The 25209-nt window shown below is 38.1% G+C and overlaps 1 protein-coding gene across 2 annotated transcripts in view; it reads left to right on the top strand.

The window, feature by feature from the left end:
* The window catches only part of SMC5 (structural maintenance of chromosomes 5), a 48615-nt gene that overhangs the window by 6971 nt on the left and 16435 nt on the right, over positions 1-25209 (top strand). Inside the window, exons 6-16 of one of the 2 annotated variants that reach the window (XM_032676053.1) lie at positions 1071-1211; positions 5280-5441; positions 9792-9863; positions 10677-10932; positions 12877-13031; positions 15752-15865; positions 16968-17062; positions 17262-17394; positions 18715-18888; positions 19023-19192; positions 22711-22834. In XM_032676053.1, the coding sequence (XP_032531944.1) occupies positions 1071-1211; positions 5280-5441; positions 9792-9863; positions 10677-10932; positions 12877-13031; positions 15752-15865; positions 16968-17062; positions 17262-17394; positions 18715-18888; positions 19023-19192; positions 22711-22834 (1596 nt within the window). Of the gene's footprint in view, positions 1-1013; positions 1212-5279; positions 5442-9791; positions 9864-10676; positions 10933-12876; positions 13032-15751; positions 15866-16967; positions 17063-17261; positions 17395-18714; positions 18889-19022; positions 19193-22710; positions 22835-25209 lie in introns of both variants that reach the window. The other variant, XM_032676054.1, reaches the window with a different exon arrangement.

Below are 25209 nucleotides of genomic sequence, written 5' to 3'. Positions count from 1 at the left end.
TGTGTGCAAGTGATCTGGACACAGAGAACAAGGGATGTCAAATACTTATCTTTTTGGAATTCTTGACTGGCAGCAACTTTTCTGGACAGATCCTTTTATGTCTTTTAGAAGTCATCAGCTATTACAGGATGGTCCTTTGCTTTAATCTTGCTGATTTAAGCTTCCATAGAAAGGAACAGACAAAGAGGAAAAGAAACAGTGTTCTGGGAATAGTGTCTCTTAGCCATACAGGCCATTAGTTTAATCCTTTCTTCTGCTGTGTCTTCTTATGCTTACACTTGTGCATTTTCACTCATACATGTTACACTCTCATACTAACCTTGCTGTTTCTGTTGTCTATTTCTATATGGTCTTTTACAAGCATTTTTTCTAGTAGTATTTATCAAAACTAGTTAGATGTTTAGAAACATATAGGTTAATGAAGGTTTGAGCTTCAAGAATTAATTTCCAACATTTAATTTCCAACATTTCCAAGAATTAAACCCAACATAAACTTTCTTCAGATTAGGATTTCTGTTTGAATTAGCTTTATTTTCACAGAAAATATGTTGTTGTCATTCATGGTTTAGCGGCCCCACTGTGACTCTCCAAACCACACTGCTGCTTGCTTGTTCCCCTCTCCTCTTCCCCATGCAGGTGGTTGGAGAGAATTGGAGGCACAAGATCAGGGGTCGAGATGAGAAGAAGTTACTGGAAACAGCAGGGAGATAAAATGAATAGTAACAGCACTGATATTAATAACAAAAGTGTACAAAAGAGAAAGTGATTCACATGCAAAAATGCTCACCATGGGGCTTGACCTGACCACAGCCATGCCACTTCTGGCTCAGAACCAGCAGCCACCCAACCGCTCCCGCCAGCTCAGAGCCAGTGCTGGGCTTAGCTCCCCCAGAAGGAAGCCTTTCTCCCTCGGAAGAGAGACGGGACAACTATTCCAAGTTGGGTTGTACCCCTCTATTTACTGCTGTACTAAAATGTCCCCTCTAGTGTTAAACTTCTGCTTTAACATACAGGTGAGATGTGGACTGTTTCTGAGAAATGTTTTCACCAAATAGATGCTTACATTGCAGCACTTGTGCAGAGAAAAAACTAACTCATTGGAGAAAATGAAACAGATGATTGAACGATACAAGCAAGATGTTGACAGATACCTAGAGCACAAGAGCCACATAGACTTGATAGAGATGCTTGAGAGGAAAAGGCCTTGGTTGGTAAGTTTTTTTTATTTTTATTTTCAGTGTTTTCCTTGCCTAACCCATTTTTTGTAATACCCCAAAATTGGAAATAGGCCAAAAGTTGCTTTAAAAGAAGTTTGACCAGAGCAGCTTGAATATCGCTATGATTGCTTAATGCAGACAACAGACCAGGTCTTGAAATACTGTTCTTGGCCTAACTGTGATCAGATGTTTGCTTACATATCTAGCTGGACTGAAGAAGTTGCTTCAGAAGTAATTCAAGCAGTTATTGCCCATTTAGGGAAGCCAACAATACAGGCCAGGAGCAGTAGTTTATTGTGTGCAGACACTACTGGTTTAATTTATGTGCTAGCCAGTTGTACTTCTTCCTGCTGTAACTTTTTTTTTTCCATATTTTTGCTAGGGTTTTTGTCTTTACAGATTGCATTCTCCCTTAATTTTTTAGTTGAGGTTCGGTGTACATGACATACAAGACAGTGAATTTAGGTTACCAATCTCAAAAGTATTAGTGTCCGGACAGATAGAAATTTTAAAACAAATTTAAAAGAACCTAGAATGAAGAACAGGTTGTTTACACAAAACAAAGTCTGTCTGAACAGCACTTCGATAATTGTAGTTTAGTGTTGAATGGTTGGTCAGATTAAATTTTTCTAAAGAGTTTAAACTGATGTGGATTTCAGGTTACTGAAATGTTTGTCTCATTGGCAAACTTTCTAGAGTTCATGAAATAGAGTTACAGAACTTGCAAGAAAACTTGCATGTACTATTTGTGAAGAATGTGGAAAGCTTCCTAAGTTATTTTGTTTTGCATAAAACAAAGCCTCACATGGCTATATATAAAAAACTTTACATCTTGAGCAACTGGGTTCAAGGGATGCACCATCGCTGCCTTAATCTTTTTAGTAACAGCACAGAGGAGTAGTAGTTGAAGGTAGGAAGTAGGGTATACAGTCTGTGTTGTCAGCACTTGCTGAATGATGCAAGGTTTTCATACTGCAGATGAATTAGTTAACAATGAGTTAACTGGCTGAGTTAACAAGAGAATTATTTTATTAAGAGAGGTGTAGGTGTTGTGTAGTTAATGTAGATTGATACTGATTGTTCTCTAAGATATTTGTATATACAGGACTCTGAAGGCTGGTTGGAAACTGGCATGGGGACAACTAAACTAAGAAATTTTATCTGCTGTCAGTTAAATTGCCTTCCATAAGTTTGAGAACATTACTGTTAGTTACATGTTTCTTAAGCAAATTTAGTGAAACTCCTTCACACCTTACTCTCAGTGCTGTCTTCCAGACAGTTTGTGTTGCTCAGTATGTTAAATGCTTTTGGTGGGTGCATTTATTTGAGATAAATTTAACTTTCTGGCCACTGAATCCATAGAAACAACAGTGCGTTTTGACACTTTGTTAAGTTCTGATTTATAATACGGACTCAGTAGCGTATACTAGAATGTTTTAGTAGAAGTCACTTCCTTGTACATAATCTACAGTTGAAATCGAAAGTCATCATCAACATAATTATTTTACTAAGTAGAGGATATTTGAGCTATGGGCAGCAGCAACATTTCACATTCTGTTGCCATTTTGTGGTTTGTCCAATCGTGGTAGAACTCTTGCTATTCTCCTACATTGCAAAATATCAAGCTCTCTCTAAAAGAAGAAATGCATTGTCTTAAAAGTGCATGTTTCTTTGTTGTCTGACCTAGCACTGTGTAGTCCTAAGAATAAATGTTTTTGGTGTCTTCAAATTGGGTTTACCAAAGTTGAGGGTAGTATGGGAGTTAATTCTTCCTTGAGTGGATGCTTTCTCTCCTCCATCCTCTCCAAAAGGGAGGTTTCTACTTGGAGACCAAACACACCTAGCTGTTTAGATTTACCTCTGTAAGAAAACAGAAGCTGTAGGTGAGCCTTCAAATCAGGGGGAGGCAGATATATAAACTTTGCATTATGTTATGAAATAGGAAGACAGGCAACCTGAAAACATGTTAACTGAAATATGACATTAGACAATCTCTTGATCCTAATGGAAAAGGAGATATCTGGTGCTGAACTTCTTTAATGTTCTGACCACACTCAAAGTGCATTTTTATTCTGAATACTCTGCTGCTCTTCACCTGAGCAACATGTTTCTAATCAAGCATTTTTCTCTAGACAACACCAACAGTTTCTCTTTTGAGAATTATGCACCATTTTTATGCATGTCTGCCTAATAAGCTTTTGAACATGTGCTTTAAATTGCATAGAATGGACCGTAGGAGTACAGCATTAAAGGATTTAGGGTATGCTTTATGTACTTGTGTGTACCTTAGTGGGGCTTACATCAAGCAATGGTGTCATCTACAGTCAGTGCTGCAGGGGCTAGGGAGTTTTGTTTGACACGGATAATCCATCTTTTATAAAACCTTACAGAAAAGGGGTTTCTTACCCCTCGAAGCTTAAAGTTAAGGTTGTGGTGTACCATAAGGAATACTGTTTTAAGGTAGTTTAATGGCAGGAAATGCTGTTCTGCCTGCTGATGTAAGTGTTCTGGAAACACATAATTTTGAAAATGTGTTTTGACCAAACCATCTCCTCTGACATTTACAATTAAGGAAAATACTGTTCTGTGATTAAGATGCAAATCTCTTGGTGCTGAAGTGCTTTAGAAGTTCTGCAGATCTTTAACAGGGTACATAATTACAAGGATCAAAGTTATTTGCTTAAGGATTACTGAAATATAGAGGTCTTGTGAAAGTCAAGTTTTCTTAAGTGGTAAAGGGATCAACTGTATAAAAACGGTGTCATGACAACTTCTAGGAAGAAATGAAACGTAATTGTATGTGTGTGTATTTGCTTTAACCTTGAAACTAACTTCTTCAGAGCAGAGCAAAATTTTAAGCTTATTCTTTCAGCCTAGTGAAAGTATGATCGCTTTACCTCTGTAACTTTGTAACACTGGCTACTGATCATACTCCACGTCAGTTACAGCAGCTTTCTTCAAATACTTTTTGGCTTTATGCTATGAAAAAAGAATTGAATTTTATAACCTATGTTGATGTATTTGTGATTAATCAGGGTAATTCAGTAACTACGAAAACGCGGTAGCAGATAAAGCTGAGTTAGCTGTTACAGATAGAGCTGGTTTTATCTATTATTATTTTAATGCTCCAAGGCTTGGAATAAGCTAGGCATATGCTCTAAATCAGGGGCTTTCTTTTGTGTATACAAAATCAAACAACTCTCCCTTCCTCGATCCCCCTGATACATGAATCTACTCCTCCTCCCTCTGGTTCTCTGAGCACCTTTTTTACTCATGAACCCTTAACGGTCCTGGAGCAGTAATGTTCTTTTGTTTCTTTGTTTGGGGTTTTTTTCCATCCTCTTTTTTTCCCTCCAGAGAGCATAACACATTAAAAAAATCATTGACAATGACTCTTTCAGTTTTAACTACTTTCTCCTCAAAATTCCTACCTTCTTGAAGTGGAAATTCTTGGTCACCATACTTCTTACCATCTCTTTCCTTTCAGGAATGTATCTCCAGTTAAACTTCCTAGATAGTTACTTCTTTGCTATTTGTATGGTGGAGTTTTTGTTTGTTTTCTGAAGTTCTGTTCCACTCTGTCCTCTTGGTTTAGTTCAGCAGAGTTATGTGTGTTACTAGGTCTGATCTGTCCAGCTCCTTTCCTTTTCTTTCTCCTGAAGTTGTCTGTGGTTATTTGCTCCTTAGCTTGAGGACTTCTGCTTAAGTAGTCTCAAATTATGGACAGAAGGGGTAAAGAATTACTTTTCCACACCGATCCCAGATGGACTTAGAGGCAAGGTAGTTGCAGACAAATTGGTTGTTTCTTCTGCAACTTGAATTGTATCTTTTTTAAGAACCAATTAATGTGTGTGCTTGTTCACTGGGGACTGAATAATGCTTACAACTCCTAGTCATTGTGACTAGTAACAGGAGGATTACTTAAGTAGTTGTTCTAATACTAGGTTCTGAAAGAGATCTTTCTCCTAAAACCCATAATAATTAAATAAAATGTTAGGGCAGTATAAAATACTGGAGTAGAAGATGGAAGTCTTTAATTATTTTACTTTCAACTCCTCCAAGGAATATGAAAATGTTCGTATGCAGTATATGGAAGTGAAACAGCGCAGAAACAAAGCCAAGAAAGACCTGGAGATTCTGAAAGAAAGACAGTTCCCAAGGGCAAAAAAAATCCGAGAAGCTGAAGAAAATTTGAACAGTCTGGATTTGAAAACAAGAGATAATGTAGGTATTGAAATTCTTGGTTAATATGTTATATTTCAGATGTTCTTTGTTCAGCTTTGTGAAATGTCAAGTAGTAACTGCTTGCTTTCTCATGTGTCATGATGCTGTGTTTCAGAAGAAGTTTTTCTGAAGCACCCGTGCCGTTGGTTCTTGTTGCCTTCATCTCTCTGTTCTAGGCATACATTCCTTAGTAAAAATTCAGAAGCAACTCTGAAAGTCAGCTTTTGGTTTTGTAGGAGCAAATTTTATAATTCTTTTCACAGGGATATAATGTTAACAGTTTCCCCAAGTTAGGTACTTCTGTTGAATTAGATGCTTGCGTTATCTGTGGTTTGGATGTGTGGATGCTCTTATCTTCTTAAAATGTAGCCAGTTTGGGTAGTTAATTTAAGTTAAATTACAGCTTTTCTGGCCTGTCGCATTCCTTTAATATTGAATGTCATTCCATGAGGGCACAGTAATCCTCCATAGGTGGTGAATATTTTTATGCATAAGGGAAATTAATGGTAAACCTACGTATGTGTTACAACCTACTGCCTGTTTTTTGGATAGCTGCTATCAGGGTTTATGGAAAATTACTATTTCTGTATGAAAAATAGTACTGTAATTCTCTGCAGAGTTTTAACTACTATATACTGTTGAGACTGCACAAGTCATTGTTTGCATGAGCTGCACGAATTTTTAGTGGATAACTGAAGATAAATGATAACATGAGAATGTTCGCTGCAGTGAGTTCTTTTTGAAGATAACTGATCAGATTAGAGGACTTGATATGGAGACTTGTGACACCTGTAGAGAACTGCTGCCTCGAAGCATCTTGTAGAATCAGGGTCTGAAACTTCAGTGGCGTTTACCACTCTGTGAGCTACTGGGCCATGCACGTGGTTGCTTTAAAAATAAAAAAGGCAAACACCCTTGTCCCAGACAAAAAACAGATCCAAAACCAAGCCAGAAAAAAAGACAAACAAAATCCACAGATTGTTCACAGCGTTTCTGTTTTGTTGTGATATACACTGTACCAGAAAATATAATTTACACAAGTACCTCACTATTATTGTTATTATTAGGAAAGCCTTTTGCTAAATGTATTCTTTGGATTTTGTGTACCACATAACTACAAAAGTTTATTATATTGTGATTCAGAATACTTAAATGTTTAAAAATATTGCAGTTTTATTGAAGTGGACTTTTTTGCTGTACTTAGGTTTTTTGTTTTGAAGGTTTTTGTTGTTGTTTAAAGTTTTGCTCTTCCTTAGAGGAAAGTTAACAGCTGGAAACTTGAAATTAATTTTCATATGCAGTAAGAACCTTCATGCTTGTGAATTGATAAGCTTTGTTTTCACTGCTTGGTGTTATCCTGCTAGGTTTTACTCATCTTTCAGTTTAATGGATGTTGTATTAATATGTTTCCTTCAAACAGGAAAGAGTTCTACTTAACCATTGGTATCACTGTTCTTGGAAGTGCTTGGCTGTAGTCATGTAAAAGTTATCCTCTGTAGATCTTTTGTACTCTGTATGAGAAACCTGGGATCGTTTTAGTTTTAACTGGCAGAGAGCTTGCTTGGCATAGGTTGCTTTGTACAAAGTGGAAGAAAAACAGGGGAATGTACTAGCTGATTGATTTATACTCTTGAATCAGCGTATTTTTCTGCTCAATCTAAACTTGTGGAGTAAAGCTTTCACATACAAAATGTTCACAAGGTTAACTGTATGCTGAAGTGATGTTTAGTTTGGGCTCGGAAAATGGATTAGGTACATCTGTTTGCAATATTTCAGAAGCAAGAAGTGGAAAGCAGTATTAGAATATTGCAGTAAGTGTTCTATAAATTATTTACATGAAATGTAATATTCTAATACTACTTTCCAGTGATTAGTTACCATTAGCTATTATTTTGTATTTAATTTATAGCTGATACTATGCTATATGTAATATTATAGTAAGACATTTCCAAATCTGAGTTTTGTTCTGGTGTTATAGTGTGTCCAGGTCTAATTTGAATGATGATTATTCTATCTTGGATGCATACAGTCCAGAATTGTGGAAAAAGACTTAAGGGAATATATTATATACTTGGTTATGGCATGAACAATTTGTAAGATAGTAGGCCAGTGAAGATGATGTTAGAGTATTGCTACTTTGTGAATTTTTGTGACAGTAGCTTTTCTTTGGGTGCTGAAATCCATTTCCCTTCTACATAACCTTCCTGTTGAGCTGTTAGAATGCCTTCTATAAGGAGAGTCATTGCTGGTTGCACTGTCAGGAGTTTCACAAGAGTTTTAAATACCAGACTGTTTAAGTTGCTACTTCTTCATTAGTGTGTCACTTTTTTGTAGACTGCTTGAATTTTTTTGTAACTTCAAATTCCATCTTTGTAGGTGCAAGCATTTGGTGAGCATTTCATAGATAATTCTTCTGTAAGCAAACAGGAGTTGATTAAAGAATGATTTTATAGAAAAAGTGTAACTATTCTGACCCAAAAGGAGTTTCTTTTCAAGCTAAATGTGAAAAGCAGTTTAGTATTTTAAGTCTGCTCTATTTTGGGCACATAGACCTGTAGGGAATGGTCTTCAGACCCTTTGGTCAAGGTTTGTATCCATTATCAAGTAACTGTAGTTCTGACTGCTTCTTGAGATCTTGCTCTTGGCTTGAGGGTATATATGTGAGAACAGAGATCAACCATCTCTTTGTCTTTGTTGATAAAAAGCTGGGCGTGGAGTTAAAATTTTGCCTGGAAGGCAAAACTGAACTGAAAGTAAAGGTAGAGCTAAATCTGGGAAGAAATTAGTGTGTCAAGACATCACATGACTTTTGTTCCTGTCTCTTCCTGTGTTAAAATTCTTTTGATTATTGGGTTAGATTAAAAATTACTAGTCAGAATTGGTGCTTTGGGATTGTTGGATGTGTAGACTGTGGGGGAAAAAAGGAAGAGACCTGTTTTGTAGGAAGGAGTTGATAAAATTGTATAAGAGAAGTCTAGAACAGTTTCTGGTTCAGTTTCTTTAAAGGTATATGAAGACAGTTGACTCTGAAATGCAATTTTTTATCCATATTTAATAGTATAAAGCAGTCTGTTGTGGCTGTACCACGAAAATCATAACGACAATCATAGTTATTTTTCTGTAGGGTAGGTGTATATATAAATATATAATAACTGAAAATATAATAATTGAGAAGTGGAATTTCAGTTCCTTAATAGTGTCCTGATTTTGAGAACCTTCAGAATTGTTTTGTGGACATTGTGCATCAATTTCCTGGGAGAGAGCTTCCTCTTCAGATGCTCTTTGGAGAGAGCATCACAGAATCAGTAGCTCACAGTAGTCAACTGCAAGACCAAGATGTATTTGTTCCATTTTGCCTTCATGCAAACAGCTGTGGAGTCTGAGTCTCAAGTTTTTGTGTATCTTTGAGATTGTGGAAGGAAGAAGGTTCTGCATGGTTCTATTTTCTCCATTCTTGGTGCATCTTGGTATTTTCAGTATGACTCGGTTTGTAGGAAGATGTGTCCTTTGGTGAGAGTGCTGTTTGTTTCCTTGTCTGCGTTGGAATTTTCTTGCAGTCCTTCCATCCTTCTGTAGTGTTCCAGTATTCTGTTTGCACTGTTTTCAACCTTGAGGATTCAGGAAAGGAGGAATTAATTTTGCAGAGAAAGCATAGTACACTCCACTGCATTCAGAACTCAGGTGTGTAAGTGCCTGGACACTAATAAAACCTAGTCTGAGAAAGGAATTGGACTGGGAGTTGCCAAAAAGTTCCTTCCGATCTGTGTTACTGTACACCTTTATAGAATCTGCGGATAGAGGAAGAGTAGAGAAATGGATGCCTACACATGAGCCAACAAGTTGTCAAGCTCAGCTATGTAGGGTATAGCTTCAACACAGTCCGCTTCGGAGGCAAGATAACTGTCAAATTCTGTTTGGCCAGCTTGTGTCTAGGAACTCACGCCTTGCTTGCTCTTAAGTATCAGCTTTCCTTGGTAAAGTTGGTTTGGAAAAAGGGGCAAGAACACTTTATAATTGTAAGGATCTGAATATATAACATTTTTTGAAATCAAGGATGGAGTTACTTTAATTTGGTTAGAACGCTTCCTCTATATGTCATGCCTGAACTGGCAGATCTATAGCTGAATGATTATGAACAGTTTGCATGCCATTCTAAATCCTTCACAAATTGCTGAAATTACATGTTACAGATACAGTTAGGAATAATGAAAAACTGTAAGTTACTTCGTCATTAGTAAAATATGGAGTAAATGCTTAGTTATGTTATACAGAATGTTGCTTAAAATATGACTGCTTATTACAAGTATAACTGAATTTATGACTACAATTTAAATACCTTTCTGTATGCAGACTGCTAAAATCATAGAGATTTCCCAGAGAATTAAACAGAAGCAAGATGCTTTGGAGATGAAAGAAAAAAAGGTAAAAGTCTTGATATTTGTGACTTTCTTTGGTGTTTCTCTGGGTTTTTTTGTCTGCTCTTCTGTTAGCGGAGTGGCACATTTCCATGAAGATGCTGCAAGTGCTTGCACACTTCACTTCCTCCAGTACACAAGGAATCTTCAGAACTCCTGTTAGTCAAACAGGTATTGCTAAGGGATGTGTGTATGCTACATAAAATGAGTTGCCTTGGTGCAACAAACTTAGGAATAGACAATGTGTGTGTATAAATATGGATATATACACACACTATATATGACAGGCTTTCCTTGAAAAGCTACAGTCTCTGTAGTGATGCCTTCAGCATTATGAATGCCCTCAGACCCTCTGTGTGAGAGGTGAGGTAAGTGTATGTATCCAGCATCTCTTCAAAAGAAAATGCAAAGATGTTAACCAGTGCTAGAACTTAATCTAAGCACTTGGTCAAGAAGTGCGTTAGGTAAAATGTACAAGGGTGCAGAGTCAAAATTTCAAAGTTGTGTTTGTGCTAGAGGTTTTATTTAATCACAGACTAACTTTTTGATGTGTTAAGGAATATGTTAAGCTTTAGACTTATGCTTTGGTGAAAATGAACTTCAATAATTGTTTTAAAGGCCTAATTGTATTTTTGCTTATGTACTTCAACTGTCATAGTGCTATTGGAATTGTGACAGACTCTTAGGAGTTGATTGCATGGTTATATCAGCATTTAATACCAGTTGTACAGGTATCCTAGGCATTTGTATATATATGTATTTATAGACTAGGCTCTATATGCTAAACTCCTTTCTTATTGAAAATAATCAAAATTTTTAGATTGAAGAAATTAAACAAGCACTGAGAATGAAAAAAGATGAAGAAATGGACAGACAGAAGAAAATACACACTACTCAGGAGATAATAGAGATGTGGAAGAATGAGCTGAATACAATGGCAGTATGTGAGAATCTTCAGCCACAAATTGATGCTGTTAATAATGAACTGAAAAAATTACAAGAAGAAAGGACAAATATCGATAGTGATATCAGTGATCTAAGAGCAGAGAAAAGGAATCAAGAGAGAGAAGAGAAAAGTAAGTTACTTGGGTTTTTGTTTGTTACTTTATTTTACTGTGTTAATGACTGTACAGAATCTACTTTTCCTGCTGTAGTGAAATAATTTCAGGTGTTTACCTCAAGCCTCATAGTTGGCATATGTGTATAGCAGTCCTCTCTCCTGTTTTATTAAAAGTAACAGATAAGACTTTCAAAATAGAATGAGAAGATTCAAAAGTAACAATTGACCTTAAAACTATTCTCCAAAAAATTAGTATTTCTGATCTCAGGTAAGGGGACTCCTTTTGGGATATTTTTTTTGGTTATTAAAGGAAGGTGTGTAGTTAGTAGGATGCAAAAATAAAAACAGTTTTCTTTCAAGAGGCAGTTTTTACAATTATCTCTTTAATAAATCATGGCTAGGCTTTGCAAATGAAGATTTGGGAAGGGCTCTACCCATGTTTGTTGCAAGCACATTGGTGGCTAAAAAGGCCAATACGAGATAGACACGTCCAGTTGCAAGGACAACAGGCACAGCAGAAAGACTCCTTAGGTGGTATATTCTGCAAGACAGGATTCTTTCTGCATTGCCTTTTCTGCTCAAGAGTGATCCTGCGTGCATTCTCAAAAGCATCAGCAGCGTTATAGATGGTGTGTCTCCAGGCCTCCCGATTGGAGGCCAGAGTAGACCAGTTATGGTGATCAATATGGCCAAGGCTGAGATGTTGTTTCAAGGAGTCCTTGTATCTCCTCTTTGGGGCTCCTCTCTTGCAGCAGCTGGTGGCAAGTTCACCATAAAGCAAGATCTTAGGGAGGCGGTGGTCCTTCATCCTGGAGACGTGCCCTGCCCAACGCAGCTGTGTTCTCAGCAACATGGCCTCAATACTTGTGACTGCTGCTTGCTCTAGAACAGATGTATTGGTCACATAATCTGACCAGTGGATGTTTAAGATTGTACGGAGGCAGCGCTGATGGAAGCGTTCTAGGAGACGCAGGTGGTGGTGGTAGATGACCCATGATTCAGATCCATATAACAGAGTAGACAGCACAATGGCTCTGTAAACACTGATCTTTCTTCAAGTGTTTATTTTGCCATACTCTTTAATAAATAGGGATATATATTTCTCTACATCAGCTACTGTTCCAGCATTTGTCCTTTCTAGATGAACTTTAGGTAACCTTAATTACAGAAAGCTTCTTTAGCCTGGGATTTACAATTATTTCTTTCTGAGAAAGAAAATTCAAAAACTAAAGCTTGTCAGGTAGGAGACGTTGGATATATTCCTCAGTGAATTTAGCTCATTTGCACATACCCATGTGTCTGTCTGGCAGTTAACTTGTCATAGAATCCAAGAAGAAACTGAGGTGCAGTGAGTCCAAGAGATCTCAGGAGGGAGACACTATGTATTTTCTCTTGAGCAGCACAGAAACTATTTGATCTGTTTCTGCTGACTAGCACACAGAGTCTATTGTCACACATTTTGTTTTTTTCAAGCATGAAATAACACACAGGTATTCATGTTACTAATCCCACTGCTTCTTTTCTCTTGGGATGTTTTGTTCTATCACTGTATTTAAAAAACAAAGTCTTGAAGAAATATACTTTCAGGATGAAATGCCTGTACTTCTACTGTGCTACCACATTTTGTTTTTCTTTAAGTTTTAACTATTTTAGTCTTTAAGCCTTAATAGTTCTTAAGATTTCTTTAAGCAGCGTCTCAATTCTGGAAAGAGAAACTTAGTTCTTAGCATTTACTAACAACCTTCTTTTTGGAGTAGCACAGTCAATAAATACTGCAAAATGCTAGTTACAGTGTGTACTTGCCATGGGACTCTGTTGTGTGCTTGCCATGGGACTCTGTTGTGTGCTTGCCATGGGACTCTGTTGTGTGCTTGCCATGGGACTCTGTTGTGTGCTTGCCATGGGACTTTGTTGGGTGCTTGCTATGGGACTCTGTTTAAGAAACTGTCTTAAATTACAGGAATAATTGATCACCTTGGAAAACTTAATAATATAATGAAAATGAAGGAGGAGAACCTTAAAGGGAGATTCCTGGACACATACTCTGCTCTTACGTGGCTAAGAAAGAACAAAGACAAGTTTAAAAAAAAAGTTTATGAACCCATGATGCTTGAAGTAAGAAAATTTACTTGTGTATCATTGACTAGTTAATGGTTAGATTATTTATGTGTTGCAAGACTTGGAGAATGACTTTAAAAACTTTTAAGACACACCTTGGAATGTCCTGCCAAGTACATGCAGGATACATTAGCATGATGAACTGTTTGTAATTATAATTCATAGGCAATACTGTGGTTCTCAACATTGATTAAGATGGGATGGTTCCTTCCCTCCTCAAGGAAGTGTCTATTGCAGATTTCTTCTAAAGTGCATCCAGTTATTTAGACTTCAGTAGTTCTTACTTGATGCTTAGAAAAGCAGTGGTGTTGGAATTGAATATCTCCACTTATAGCTCAGCTATGGTTATGTGTCTGTGATCCCCAGGTATCTTTTTGGTTTGCTTTGCACAGCCAGCTACAGACAGAAACATGTGATCCATCCCTGGTTTTGGTTTGGTTTGACAGATGCTGTACTAGCTAGGAATAGCAGGAATAAATTTTCAAGGAGCATATAGATCTATTTATTTTTTTAGTGTATTACTTGATCACTGTCCCAGCTATATATGCCCCATGTAATTTGAAGAGGATGAAGATCTCAAGTGCACTTCTCATCAGAATTGCAAGCCTATTTAATAGTGTATTGCTGCAATTTAAATAAGTATATTAGAATATTTGTATATCAATTCTTACATTTTGTACATGCACTAGGACTATTCAATGTTACTTTTTTTTAATATAGAATCCCAAGTATTTCCTGTTATTACCAGAATTTCAGTTCTTCCTGGAAGACCATATCAAGTTTGTTTTACAAATGCTTTGATAGGATGCCTTTGCTTTAAGGTCACGTTACATATTGTAACATCCATTGATGTCTAAATTTTTCTTCGTATTGTGGTTCAACCCCAGACAACACCAAGCCCCATGCAGCAGCTGCTTGCTCACTCTCCCCCCCCACCCCAGCAGGATCAGGGAAGGAATCAGAAGGGTAAAAGCCTAAAGACTTGTGGGTTGAGATGAAGATAGTTTAATAGGGAAACCAAAAGCTGTGCACACAGGCAAGGCAAAATAAGGAATTAATTCACTGCCTCCTGTGGGCAGGCAGGTGTTCAGCCTTCAGGAGAGCATGGCCCCATCACGTCTAATGGTGACTTGGTGTCCTGGTTTCAGCCAAGGACAGGGTTAATTTTTTGCAGTAGCTGAGAGAAGGTGTGGCTGAGGGGCCAGACCCTAATGTTGTTGATCCCACCTCATGTCACTGCCAGGGGTGGGGAAAAAGGGACTTTGCTTCTGAGAGGAAGAGTGTCCCTTTCCGGTCAGGAGGAACAGTGGTGGGGAAGAGCCAGTCAGTATTTGTTGCAGGCTTTCAGTGTAAATGGTCTCTTATGCCTTCTGTAATTAGTACTGAGGGTGTTACTGTTCATTTTCTTATCTTATTGCTGTTCACATAAATTGTTCGTTTTTTAGCCTCTGATTTCAAATTTTGTACCTCCAGTTCTCAGTTCCATCCTGTGGGAGCTGAAAAGGGAAGGGAAAGTGAGGAGTGAGTGGCAGCATGGTTTTAGTGGGACTACTAAATTGGAGAATACTGTTCCTAAACCACAACACTTGGGAAGACAAAACACCATTTATCCAAATGTCCCCCTTTCCTCCTTTTTCCCCCCTACTTTTTATACTTTGTGTGCTTTCATATGGTATGGAGCATCCCTTGGTCAGTCAGGGTCAGCTGTCCCAGCCGTGTCTCCTCCCAGTCTCCCACTTTCCTCACCAGTGTGGCAGTACGAAGAGCAGAAAAGGTCTTGGCTCTGTGTAAGCCCTGCTCAGCAATAACAAAAACATCTCAGTATTATGAATCCTGTGTTCAGCATAAATCCAAAACAGCGCCCCATACTAGCCACTGTGAAGTAAATTAACTCTACCCCAACCAAAACCAGCATACTTGGTGTATAAGTTAGTCTCATGTACTTAAAAATTTTAACTTTCAAATACCCAGCCTTTGGCTGACTTGAGGTTATTAAATTGTGTAGGTCCGTCTAATTTTGCCTTTGTGTGTTATGTAAAGTGACATAATGTCTAATTACTAGTGAGAGTTAACTGAAAAATACATTAACATTTCAGATATGACAAACTTCATCTGTTGAACATGGGGGTGTTTGTTTGTTTGTTTGTTTGGGTTTTTGCTATTGTTGTTTTGTTTTGTTTTGTTTTGTTTTTTTAAGAATTCAAAGACAATTTAGCCAGTTTCATAATCTGTCTGGCTAGTGGTTCACTCTTCTCTACTTGTAGTTGATCTTCATGGTATCCAATTAAGGGGAACTCCGTATGAATAATTTGTAGAGTGTGGTGTTTTCTGCTTGTTAATTCCTCAGCTTGATTGCTTCTGAACCTTGAGAAAGCTTTAGTAGTACTGGAGCAAGACCGTTAGACATCAGATGGGGGTGGTTGCAATTGTAAGGTTAGAGTGGAGCAGAAGAGGGAGTGTTGGTATGGAGAGAGGTGGTAGCTTTGGGTGTGCTGAAGGATATGGATGGCTAAAAACTAAGCACAATGACCTATGACTCACAGTAGATTTCTTCCTAAGAGAATTGGTTGCAAAAAAGGCAGGGAATATGTTTTTAAAGACATTTTCTTTGTTTTCATTAAATGTAGGCATGCATATAATCTTGATTATTTAAAATGTTTTTTGGGGTGATAATTCCAATTGTATTAAATCACTTTCTCATTATCTTTTTTTATTAGATCAATCCAAGAGACAGTAGACATGCTAAATATATTGAAAACCACATTTCAAGCGATGACATGAGGGCTTTTGTTTTTGAGAGTCAAGAAGATATGGAAGTGTTTCTTGTAGAGGCAAGTTGGCACCCATTTTAAAAATCAATTAAATAGTGATGTAGGAGCCTTAAACTTCAGAGTTTACCAAGTAAATATTAAGTTTCGATTGGAACAATAGCTAATACAAAGTGTTTAAAGGTTTTCTTCTGGATTAAGATTTTCTTAATCAGTAAGATTTTTTTTAAATCTTAGAGTAACATTCCGTAGAGGAATGCAGAAATATTAAGAATGGTTTTTTAGAAATACCTTCTTGTCTTTTTTGACTAGGTGATAATTGCTAAATATAAAATACTGTGTACAAGAAAATGGGCCAGAGTGGGGATCTACAAATTGAGTACCAAGATTTTGCAGTGCCTTCTCACGAAAGAGACAAGAGAGCATCTTCTGTGAGATGCAATGGTCCAAGTAGCAAATCAGGCTTGTATTTTCTTAGTACTGCTCCTTTCTGAATCATAGAGGAGATTGTTCCTTTTGAAAGCCAGGTAGATGATGCAGGAGGAAAAAGCCATAAGATATGGTGTTAAACAGTCGTAATGCTTCCTATCTACTGTCCACAGAATAGTGTGCTCAATGACAAACTGTCCTGCAATTTTTGAAGACCTTCACAGGTCTGCCCTTCACAGAAGCTAGTAATTTTTATATACATGAACAATAATGGTGATACCTGAGATTCTGAGGGCTTGTCTTGCCTACAGGTTGTGGAACCCAGTGCAAGGCTGCTTTAACTAGCTAAACTGATGTTTCATTTATATCCCCAGTCTTTTCTGCGCTGTTAGGGTTAGGTTTTTCAGCATGTTTGCAGTCGGTGGTCTACCGTTCTCTGTGCAAAATGGCTATGCAGCTTGAGACCGTGGGCTTCCTTATTACATCCAGATTAACTGTTCAGACTGAGCATCTGGCTCTGGATTTGATTGCTTTTGTTTTCCTGTAGTGCATAATACTTAGAGACATTAACAGAGTTTGCTTTTAGAGAACTTGGTTATACCTGAGCCAGAGTGTATTTATGTGGGTTCTTCCAGAGGTCATCAGTTTAAAAGAATTCTGATGCTGTAAATTGATAATAAATACTTTATTTTCATGTGGTGAATTTTTCTGGTCTTCCTTACCAAATCTAATATAGATACGTGATCATCAGAAACTAAGAGTGAATGCTGTATGCGCACCTGCTGCATCATGTGCTGAAAGCCTCCCTTCAAGACCTATTGAGGAATTACAGTATGTATCAGATTGTATTGGGGGGAATGGTTTTAAATGCAGTTGTTTTTTGCTGTTGCTATATATAAGAATTTTCTATGCAAATCAGATTTTTGGACCAGTTCAGTTCTGGGTTAGTGGGACTTCTTTCTGACTTAGTAACTTCAACTTGCTTACCTGCTAAATTTGATTTCTGATGGGTGCTTTTTTTTTCCTTCAGCCAATATGGATTTTTCTCATATTTACGAGAGTTATTTGATGCTCCTCGTCCTGTGATGAGTTATCTTTGTTACCAGTATCATGTTCATGAGGTTCCTGTGGGAACAGAGAAGACCAGAGACATGATTGAAAGGGTAAAGTATCTTAAGTAGCACAAACACCTATGGTCTAGAGTTTTATTGTGGGAATTTTTTGGCAAGTTAATCTGGAGAAAGCAAAAAAACTGCTTTAGTGATTTTGTTTCTCCTTTTATTTGTCCTTTAGAAGTGGAAACAGTTCATTATAGACTAATATACTGCAAGACATTTTAACAAATTCAATTATCTTAATACGGTACTTCACAGGAAGTTAAATCTGTCTTTCACCTGTATGCTGTTCCAAGTCAGTATCCTGGTTTGGGCCAAAGACAGTTAATTTTTTACAGTAGACAAGAGGGGGATGTGGCTCAGTAATCAGTCTACCAGACCCCTTGTATTTATATTTCGACTGTCGCCCTCCCCTTACCACAGAGGCTTCGCTCATTTGGCTGCTGCATTGCAGTGTTTCACGGTTGTGGATAACCTGGGAGAATGTCCATGGTTCACTCCACCCCTCCATCACGAGTTCACCTGTATGTTGTATCTCTTCCCTGATGACCTAAGAGGTCATGGACCATGCCCCCTCAGCCGTGCCCTTTCTTGGCTATGGCAGAAAATTAACTCTTTATTGGCTGAAACAAGGACAGTTGTCAACCAGAGTCTGAGTGGTAAATCAAAGTAAAGACTCTTTACTGAACCAAATCAAGAGAATACGGCTGGTACTGTGTATATAAACTGAACAAAATTTTTTGTCAGATTTATCTTATCCTGTGGAGGCTTTTTGCTGTTTTCTGGTTTACTGGACATTTTATGTCTTTATATCTTTTTGAAGTACTGTGTTACCTTGCATTATTAGAAATAACCAAAGATTTACCATATCCTTTTTGATATGAGTAATTTAAAAGTAGCAACTAATATTTTTATACCTCCTTATTTCTCCAGAAGCATTTACTTGACTGAAGATAATGCATTACAGCTCACTTTATGGCTTCATCTTTTAGTTTCTTGAGTACTTTATTTCTGTGTTACACAGGCTACACCTATAACATGTCATGCATCTGCAGCCAGTACAATCCTTGTTCATGATACAATACAAATATTAACAGTTGCTTCTGGTATCTGTAATATAGCAATAGTCATAACCTGTTTAACTGCTGTATGACAGAGTAACAGTTAACAGTTCTTTGCTCACCAGTCTGAATTACAAGTATAATGCTGCATTAAACATAGCATCATCTTTTTGCAAAGCTTGTTAGCAAGTCAGAGTCTTGCATAAGCTGAATTTTTTTTACTGTGGATTTTAGTTTATTCGTTGTTCTGAAAAGCCTTGCCTTAAGCAATGCTTTTGTCAGATTAATATATTTGTGTGTTTTTTAGGTCATACGAGAAACCAAATTTAGGCAAATATACACAGCGGAAGAAAGATATATTATTAAAGTATCTTCTTATACAAATCGAACCCTCTCTACTAACACATTCCTGAGGGCAGCACAGTTTCTCAGTGGTTCTGTGGATACAGATGAAAGAAGGCAGTTGGAAAGCCAACAACAGGTAGGAATTTATTTTGTGTACTGTATATGTTGTGAACTACTACCCATTTTACTATACAATAAGAAGAGCATACTTGCATGTTGTTAGTATGATATATTTGTAGTAAGAATGCTAGTGGTGTGCTTTTATTTCAGGACATCAATAACATGTCGAAGTCATTGGATATTCGTTTGACTACGTTGTTTGAGAGACAGAAACATCTGGAACACAGAGACAATGAACTCAGGCAACAGAAGAAGGACCTTTTAGAGAGAGGAAACAGAAGGAGACAATTGGAATCAAAAATTGCTTTGAAGTATGATAGGTAGGAAACAAACCATATTATCTTATGCAAAATGAACATTTTAATAACAAAGTTGTTTTTGCCACCTTCTTACTGTGTGCTTTTACAAAGTAAACAGTGGCTGAGCATCAGATAACAGGTGATAATCAAGACAAGTAAGGTGTTTAGAAGTTAAAATTTAAGACAGTATCTAAGGCACCAGGTAGCAGTATTCCAGATGGTTTCCTGTAATAAAATCATAGGATTCCAGTTTGAATAATTCCATGCAGTGACCCCTGATATTACCATATTCATCTATTTTAGCAGCACGTGTCTAGATAATACCATAATGTACATAAGTGGTACTAAGTAAGTGTGTCAGGGTTTGAGTTGGACCTAATTGTCCATAGCATTTTTCATAACATTCTTTTGTTTTATGGGCCTCTGCAATTAGTTCTTCCGTTATGCTTTGTCTTAAGGCAGAATCTGGGCATGGCTGAAGTGGTATTTCATTTAAGCTCACACTCCCAGAAGGCAGTAGACAACACTGACATCCAGTCTCAGTCTGTTTTGTTTCAGCTTTGGACCACTGTCATTCATTGACCATGTGCAGTACTGAACAGAGAAAAAAGTCACTCTCATCCTGCCTGTGCTTCCACTCATACAGCCAAGGACTGTATTTGCTGCCCAGGCACACTGCCCACTCATGCACAGCTCACATTCCACCAATACCCCAAGTCCTTCACTGTGAACTTTGTTGCAGTCAGTCTGTCCTGAGCCTGTATCACTGCCAGACCAGCCTGCTTCTCAGTACAGGACTCTGCATTTGTCCTTGCTGAATCTCATGAGCATTCTGTTGATCCCTCCGAAGAGCAGGCCTATTCCGACCCCCAGTTTAGTGTAATCAGAAAACGTGATGACAGGGGCCCTCTGTCTGCTTGCTGTGTCACTGGCAGGAGTGTTAAACAGGACAGGTCCTAGAACATAGTCCTGTGGTACCCCACTTGATACTGGCCTCCAGGCAGGATACAACAAACTCAAGAGTGGCAATCTTTTTTTACTGATCTAGTCTTTCATTAATTCAGACTGTGGTCTTCAAAATTCAATACATCTGTAGTGTGAGAGACAGCATTGGAAAAGTTACAGAAATGAGTCTGGTTCAAGCAGACTGAGGGGAATGTGGAGCTGATGCAGTTTAGTCCTCCCGCTTGCATCCAATAGTGAGGCTAATCCTGACTTCCCACCAGATACACAGAACATATCTGAACAGCATGTAAGTATTTACACATGACCATACAGCAAAGATAGACGCACAAAGCAATGGCACAAATGCAGCACCAGTGGCTGCCTCATGTTTCTACTCTCTCTGTGCAGCGTGGGGCTCCCCTAGGAAGGCTTCTGTGCATACCTGTGAGCATTGTGGATCCCATGAGTAGCTGGGTCCAGACACTGAATCTGCACAGTAACTGTCTCTGGACCTCAGTCTCTCCACTCTCTGGTACCTGGGAATGCAAGCCCCTGAGGCTGTAGCCCTGCTCCTGTTACTTGGACAGATTGTCTCACCCATGTGTACATGCACACTGAACTGGCTGTGACTCTGTAGTTTCCCAGTAGCCCTTTCTATGGTCCTTCCCTCAGAGACACCGAGGCAATACAAATGTATAGAGGTAGCTGAGACTCGCCCAGTCCCTGCCTCATAGCCATTACCCCTGTCATCTTACCCCTAAAATACATACACATGCCAGCAGGTCTCGCCAGTAGAAGCAGCAGCCTGGCTGGACTCTCCTGGTTTCTCCAGTAACCATTTCTTCCTGTGGTCTCACTCTTAGTGACACACATACCCGCTCCCTTGGCTCCCAGGCCACTTCACATCTAGTATGGCTTGATCTTTGTTAGGGATCAAACACTCTTGCACACTTCCACTTGTACCAGGTGCTGGCATCATGTCCACCTCTGACCTGTAGTGCCACTCTGGTGGCTGTCATTTAAGTCCTACTCACTCTTCTCCAGCCAGATGCAACCATCACAGACAAGCAGATCTCTTCCTGTGACGTGTGATTTCATGATAATTGGGTGGGGAAGGAGGTGTGACTCTTCCTTTGCCAGGAGAACTGTCACCAAAGGTGGTGCCAACAGTTGAATTAGGGTTGGGGACTGCTGTTTAATCTTGCAGAGGGAGGCACAGAGAGGCATGTTCTCATTCATCCTTGGAGCCCCATGTGGTACCCTTGCAACCTTAAATGACAATAGCTTTTTCAAATATATTTTTGCATTTCAGAGCCTGAAATTAAATGATGGCTGTATTTTACTGCCTTATCAGAGTGGCTTTTTGTTTTATTTTGGTTGGTTTTTTGGTTTTGTAACATGACATGCAAATGTGGCTCTTAGAAACACGGTGTTGTTGAGGACCTGGCAGTGTTAGGGTAACGATTGAACTCAATGATCTTAAAGGTCTTTTCCAGCCTAAACTGTTCTATGATTCAGTTCCACCTCAAGGAAACTACATTCCCTTAATCCAGAGGGAGCTGTGGTATTGACTTATCTTGTTGGGTTTCACACCTGGACACTGGTGCTGAGGCTGTCCGGGGTTACAGGGTGTCCCTTCCTCTGAGTTCTGAATTTGGGTTCCTGTCTGCAAGGGTGCCCCTATGCTTCTCTGGGCTTGTGGACATGGGAATTTCATGAGCTGTTGGCTACTGTCACAGGCCTGTGAGTAGCTAAGGTGTAGGTATTACTTGGGCTTCCCTCACCTGCTGTTGTCTCTCCTTTATATGTGTGCAGGTGAGCTTTTATCAGCTTTTAACAGAAAGCCTTGCTAAAATTGAGGTAAATGACAACCATTTGGTCTCCTGTCACCTTGTTCTTTTACAGTTGGATTCATCAGGTATGAGGTACCCCTCGTAAATGCTTTCTGGGTGTTCCTGATCACCATCTCTCTTATGCCTCTAGAATTATTTTCCAAGGGGCCTTGCTCTGGAGTTTTCTAGGGATCAAAGTAAGAATGATTAGTTTGTAATTTCCTGGATCATCCTCTTGACCTGTTTGGCAATTCCAAATGCTTTGCAGCTCACTAAGATGTCACGATTATTTCATATGAACTTCTTACGTGTTTTGGAAGTTTAGGACAAGTGAAAATTCTGGGTTTTGTGCTAAGATGAGGACACAGGTTTTTTTTTAGTAGTAAATGTAACAAGAAATAAGCAAACTTCCTGAATTCTCCTATGTTGTATGGTTGTAAAGACGTAGGAGCAGAAGAAAAATGTCATTCCTTATACTGATTTTTTCTAATTTGAAATTTACAGAAGTAAAGGACTCTGCTTGTGGAGGGATGCTGATGCTGTTAGTAGCCAAAATTGGAGTTTTTCTATTAGTTTTTTGTCTTTTTTTGTCTTCAGTTTAAAAACAGGAGATTAGGAATGCTTCTAATGTATTTGGAATGTTTAGATTTACAAATTCATATCCTTGCTAACTATTGGTTTATCATCAAGTTAAAGAACTTTTGTATTTTTATTACAACTTATTTTTAATAATGATTAATCAAATATTGATTCCTCCCATAGTTTAAGACAGCTGGAACAAGATGCTATTGATGTAGAGAAGGAATCTCAACTGGCAAATCTAAAGATCAAAGAAATAAATAAGCAGAAAGCAGAACTTGTTACTGAGTTTATGCATCTCACAAAGGTATGTATTTGTATCTTGGTATGTGTTCCACTTTTATGCACAGAGTTCACAGAATATTCTGAGTTGGAAGGGACCCACAAGGATCAGTAAGTCCAACTCTTAGGTGAATGGTCCATCCAGGGATTGAAACCACAACCTTGCTTTATTAGCACCATGCTTTAATCAGCTGAGCTAATCTCACAATAATAGGAAAAGTCCAATTCTTTTAGTTTAAGTGGGAGACGTGCAGCATTTGCATGCATTCCTGTAAATGTTTGAGCTAGTTTTCTTCAAGAGAAAGTTCTTTTGAAGGTTTTATTAACTTGAACTTGTTCATCTGTCATTGATCTATAGATCATTTGCTTGTGTTGAGAGTCTGACTGAAATCTTAACAATCCATGGTTTGATTCAGTAAATACAGGAATGAACTCTGTAACTATTTCATCCAATATGTTTTCTGAATACTTCCTAACTCTGAACTTTTTCTTCCACCCTAGTTCATCATCTCCTTTTTTTTTTTTCTGTTCTTGTTTTTACTGAGAAAAGAATAGTCATTACTTATATGAAAAAGTGACATAAGTGTCTGTGACTGTGGAAAATGTCAAGGATGGGAAAGATACTCAGGTCTCAGGCTCCAATGTCATAAGGCTTTTCTTTAACTCAGAAAACAGTCTGGACTTAATTGTTGCATTAACTTAAGCCTGCAAGTCCTAATGATGGAAGACGCTATAAGGTGAATTTTCTTAGGTGTTTTGGGTTTTTTTGGGAGGGGGGTGGGGGAGGATTGGTGAGGTTTGGTTGGTTTGTTTTAGTAACTAGAAGACATCTGTTTCCAAGGGAATCTGCTTGTGCACTCAGCAAGAAATGGTCCTGTTCTTGCAACTGCTTTGAGCATGTATGTTTTCCCTTTGCCATCACTTACTAACATCAAAACATGTTCTTGCTTACCCCTGAAAAGAGCTGAGTGTTACCTTTGAAGTGAGGATGATTTCTAAATACTTCAATTGCTGATATTTATATAATACAGAAAAAAATACTCCAAGTGGATGGGTTGTTTCTTTTTGTTGATAGGTGTGGACTTGGCAACAATGGCATTGTTTCAGAGATCACCTTTGGGTCAGCCAGCCACAGTAGTTTGAAAATGCCAAAGAATGGCAGAAGACACCTGCCATGTTAAAAGTATTACTTAAACTGTAGATTACTTCACAGAAATTACAGAACTTGTGAAGCTAGTAACAGTGGTGAAAAGTAACTTCTCAAAACTTGTGCAAAGTGCTGCTGTTGTAAAGTGCAGCTGAAGTTGTTTACTGAGTACTGTATGACCTGCCTGAAGAATGTCTCTTAAATTCTTTTTCACCCAGTACAGGAAAACAGATCTGACACATACTGTGTATTTCTCAGAATACCAGGAGTGTAGGGGAGGATGGATGGTATTTGCCTGAAATAGTTATTGATTGCAAAAAGGATTTATTTCAGCTGTGTGTTAACTCAATTTTCATACTTGATGTGCTGTAGCAAATACATGCTAGTACAAACTGAAAAGAAGAAAACGGTCTGGTACAAGGAAGATATTTCATTATATGTTTCATCACCATAGTTGAAATCCATACATATCTAGTTGTTCCCAAGTCAAACTTCATGAATGCTTCCAAAGTTGAGTCTTTGTATTTTCTTTATTAGGTTCTGTAGTTATACTAAGTGTAGGTTATTAAAGTGAGAAAAACTTCAGTAGTTGTATGTTTCAGACATACTCATTTCTGCCACAGAGGGAAATTTAAGATAGACAGGATTTGTGTGTATATGCGAATGGTAATATGATCTCTTTTTTTAAAAGAGTTCATGAGTCAACTAGAGATACAGGCTGCATGTGTACTTACACAAACACACACGGCAGAGTGTACCTGGCACGTACCTAATACATGTCAGTACTTTACAACCAGTTGACAGAAACAGCCACGTTCCATAGTTACAGATTCTGGCGCTGCTTTTAGATGTAGCTCTGTTTGTGCTGTTGTTACTGAATAATCTTAAGGTTTTCCATTTTTTTATCTCCATTTTTAATTTTTTTTTTCAGTTTGCATTTCTGATAGTTTAAGCTATCAGTTTAACTTCTGATAGTTTTAAGCTGTTTAAGAGAATTGGAAATAGACATTTTCCTCTGTCCAAGTTCACACTACAGAAAGTCAAGTATCAAACCTTGTCAGATCATGGCTCACCATTGTGGTCAGAAGCTAACACACTCAAATCTTCATCTTGTAGGTTCTCTATGTTGACAGCTGAAACCTTGTCCTCCCTTTCATTAAGGGAGAGGATTCTGTTGTGGTTTTAAGCCAATCATTAAAAAAAAAAGGAGGTAAACTGGTGTTCTCAATGCCCTATAATTTAAAGTTTGAAGA

Source organism: Chiroxiphia lanceolata, chromosome Z, assembly GCF_009829145.1.
Source record: "Chiroxiphia lanceolata isolate bChiLan1 chromosome Z, bChiLan1.pri, whole genome shotgun sequence".
Taxonomy (NCBI): Eukaryota; Metazoa; Chordata; class Aves; order Passeriformes; family Pipridae; genus Chiroxiphia; species Chiroxiphia lanceolata.
The sequence above is the reverse complement of the archived record's forward strand: the minus strand, read 5'-3'. Positions and strand labels throughout refer to the sequence as shown.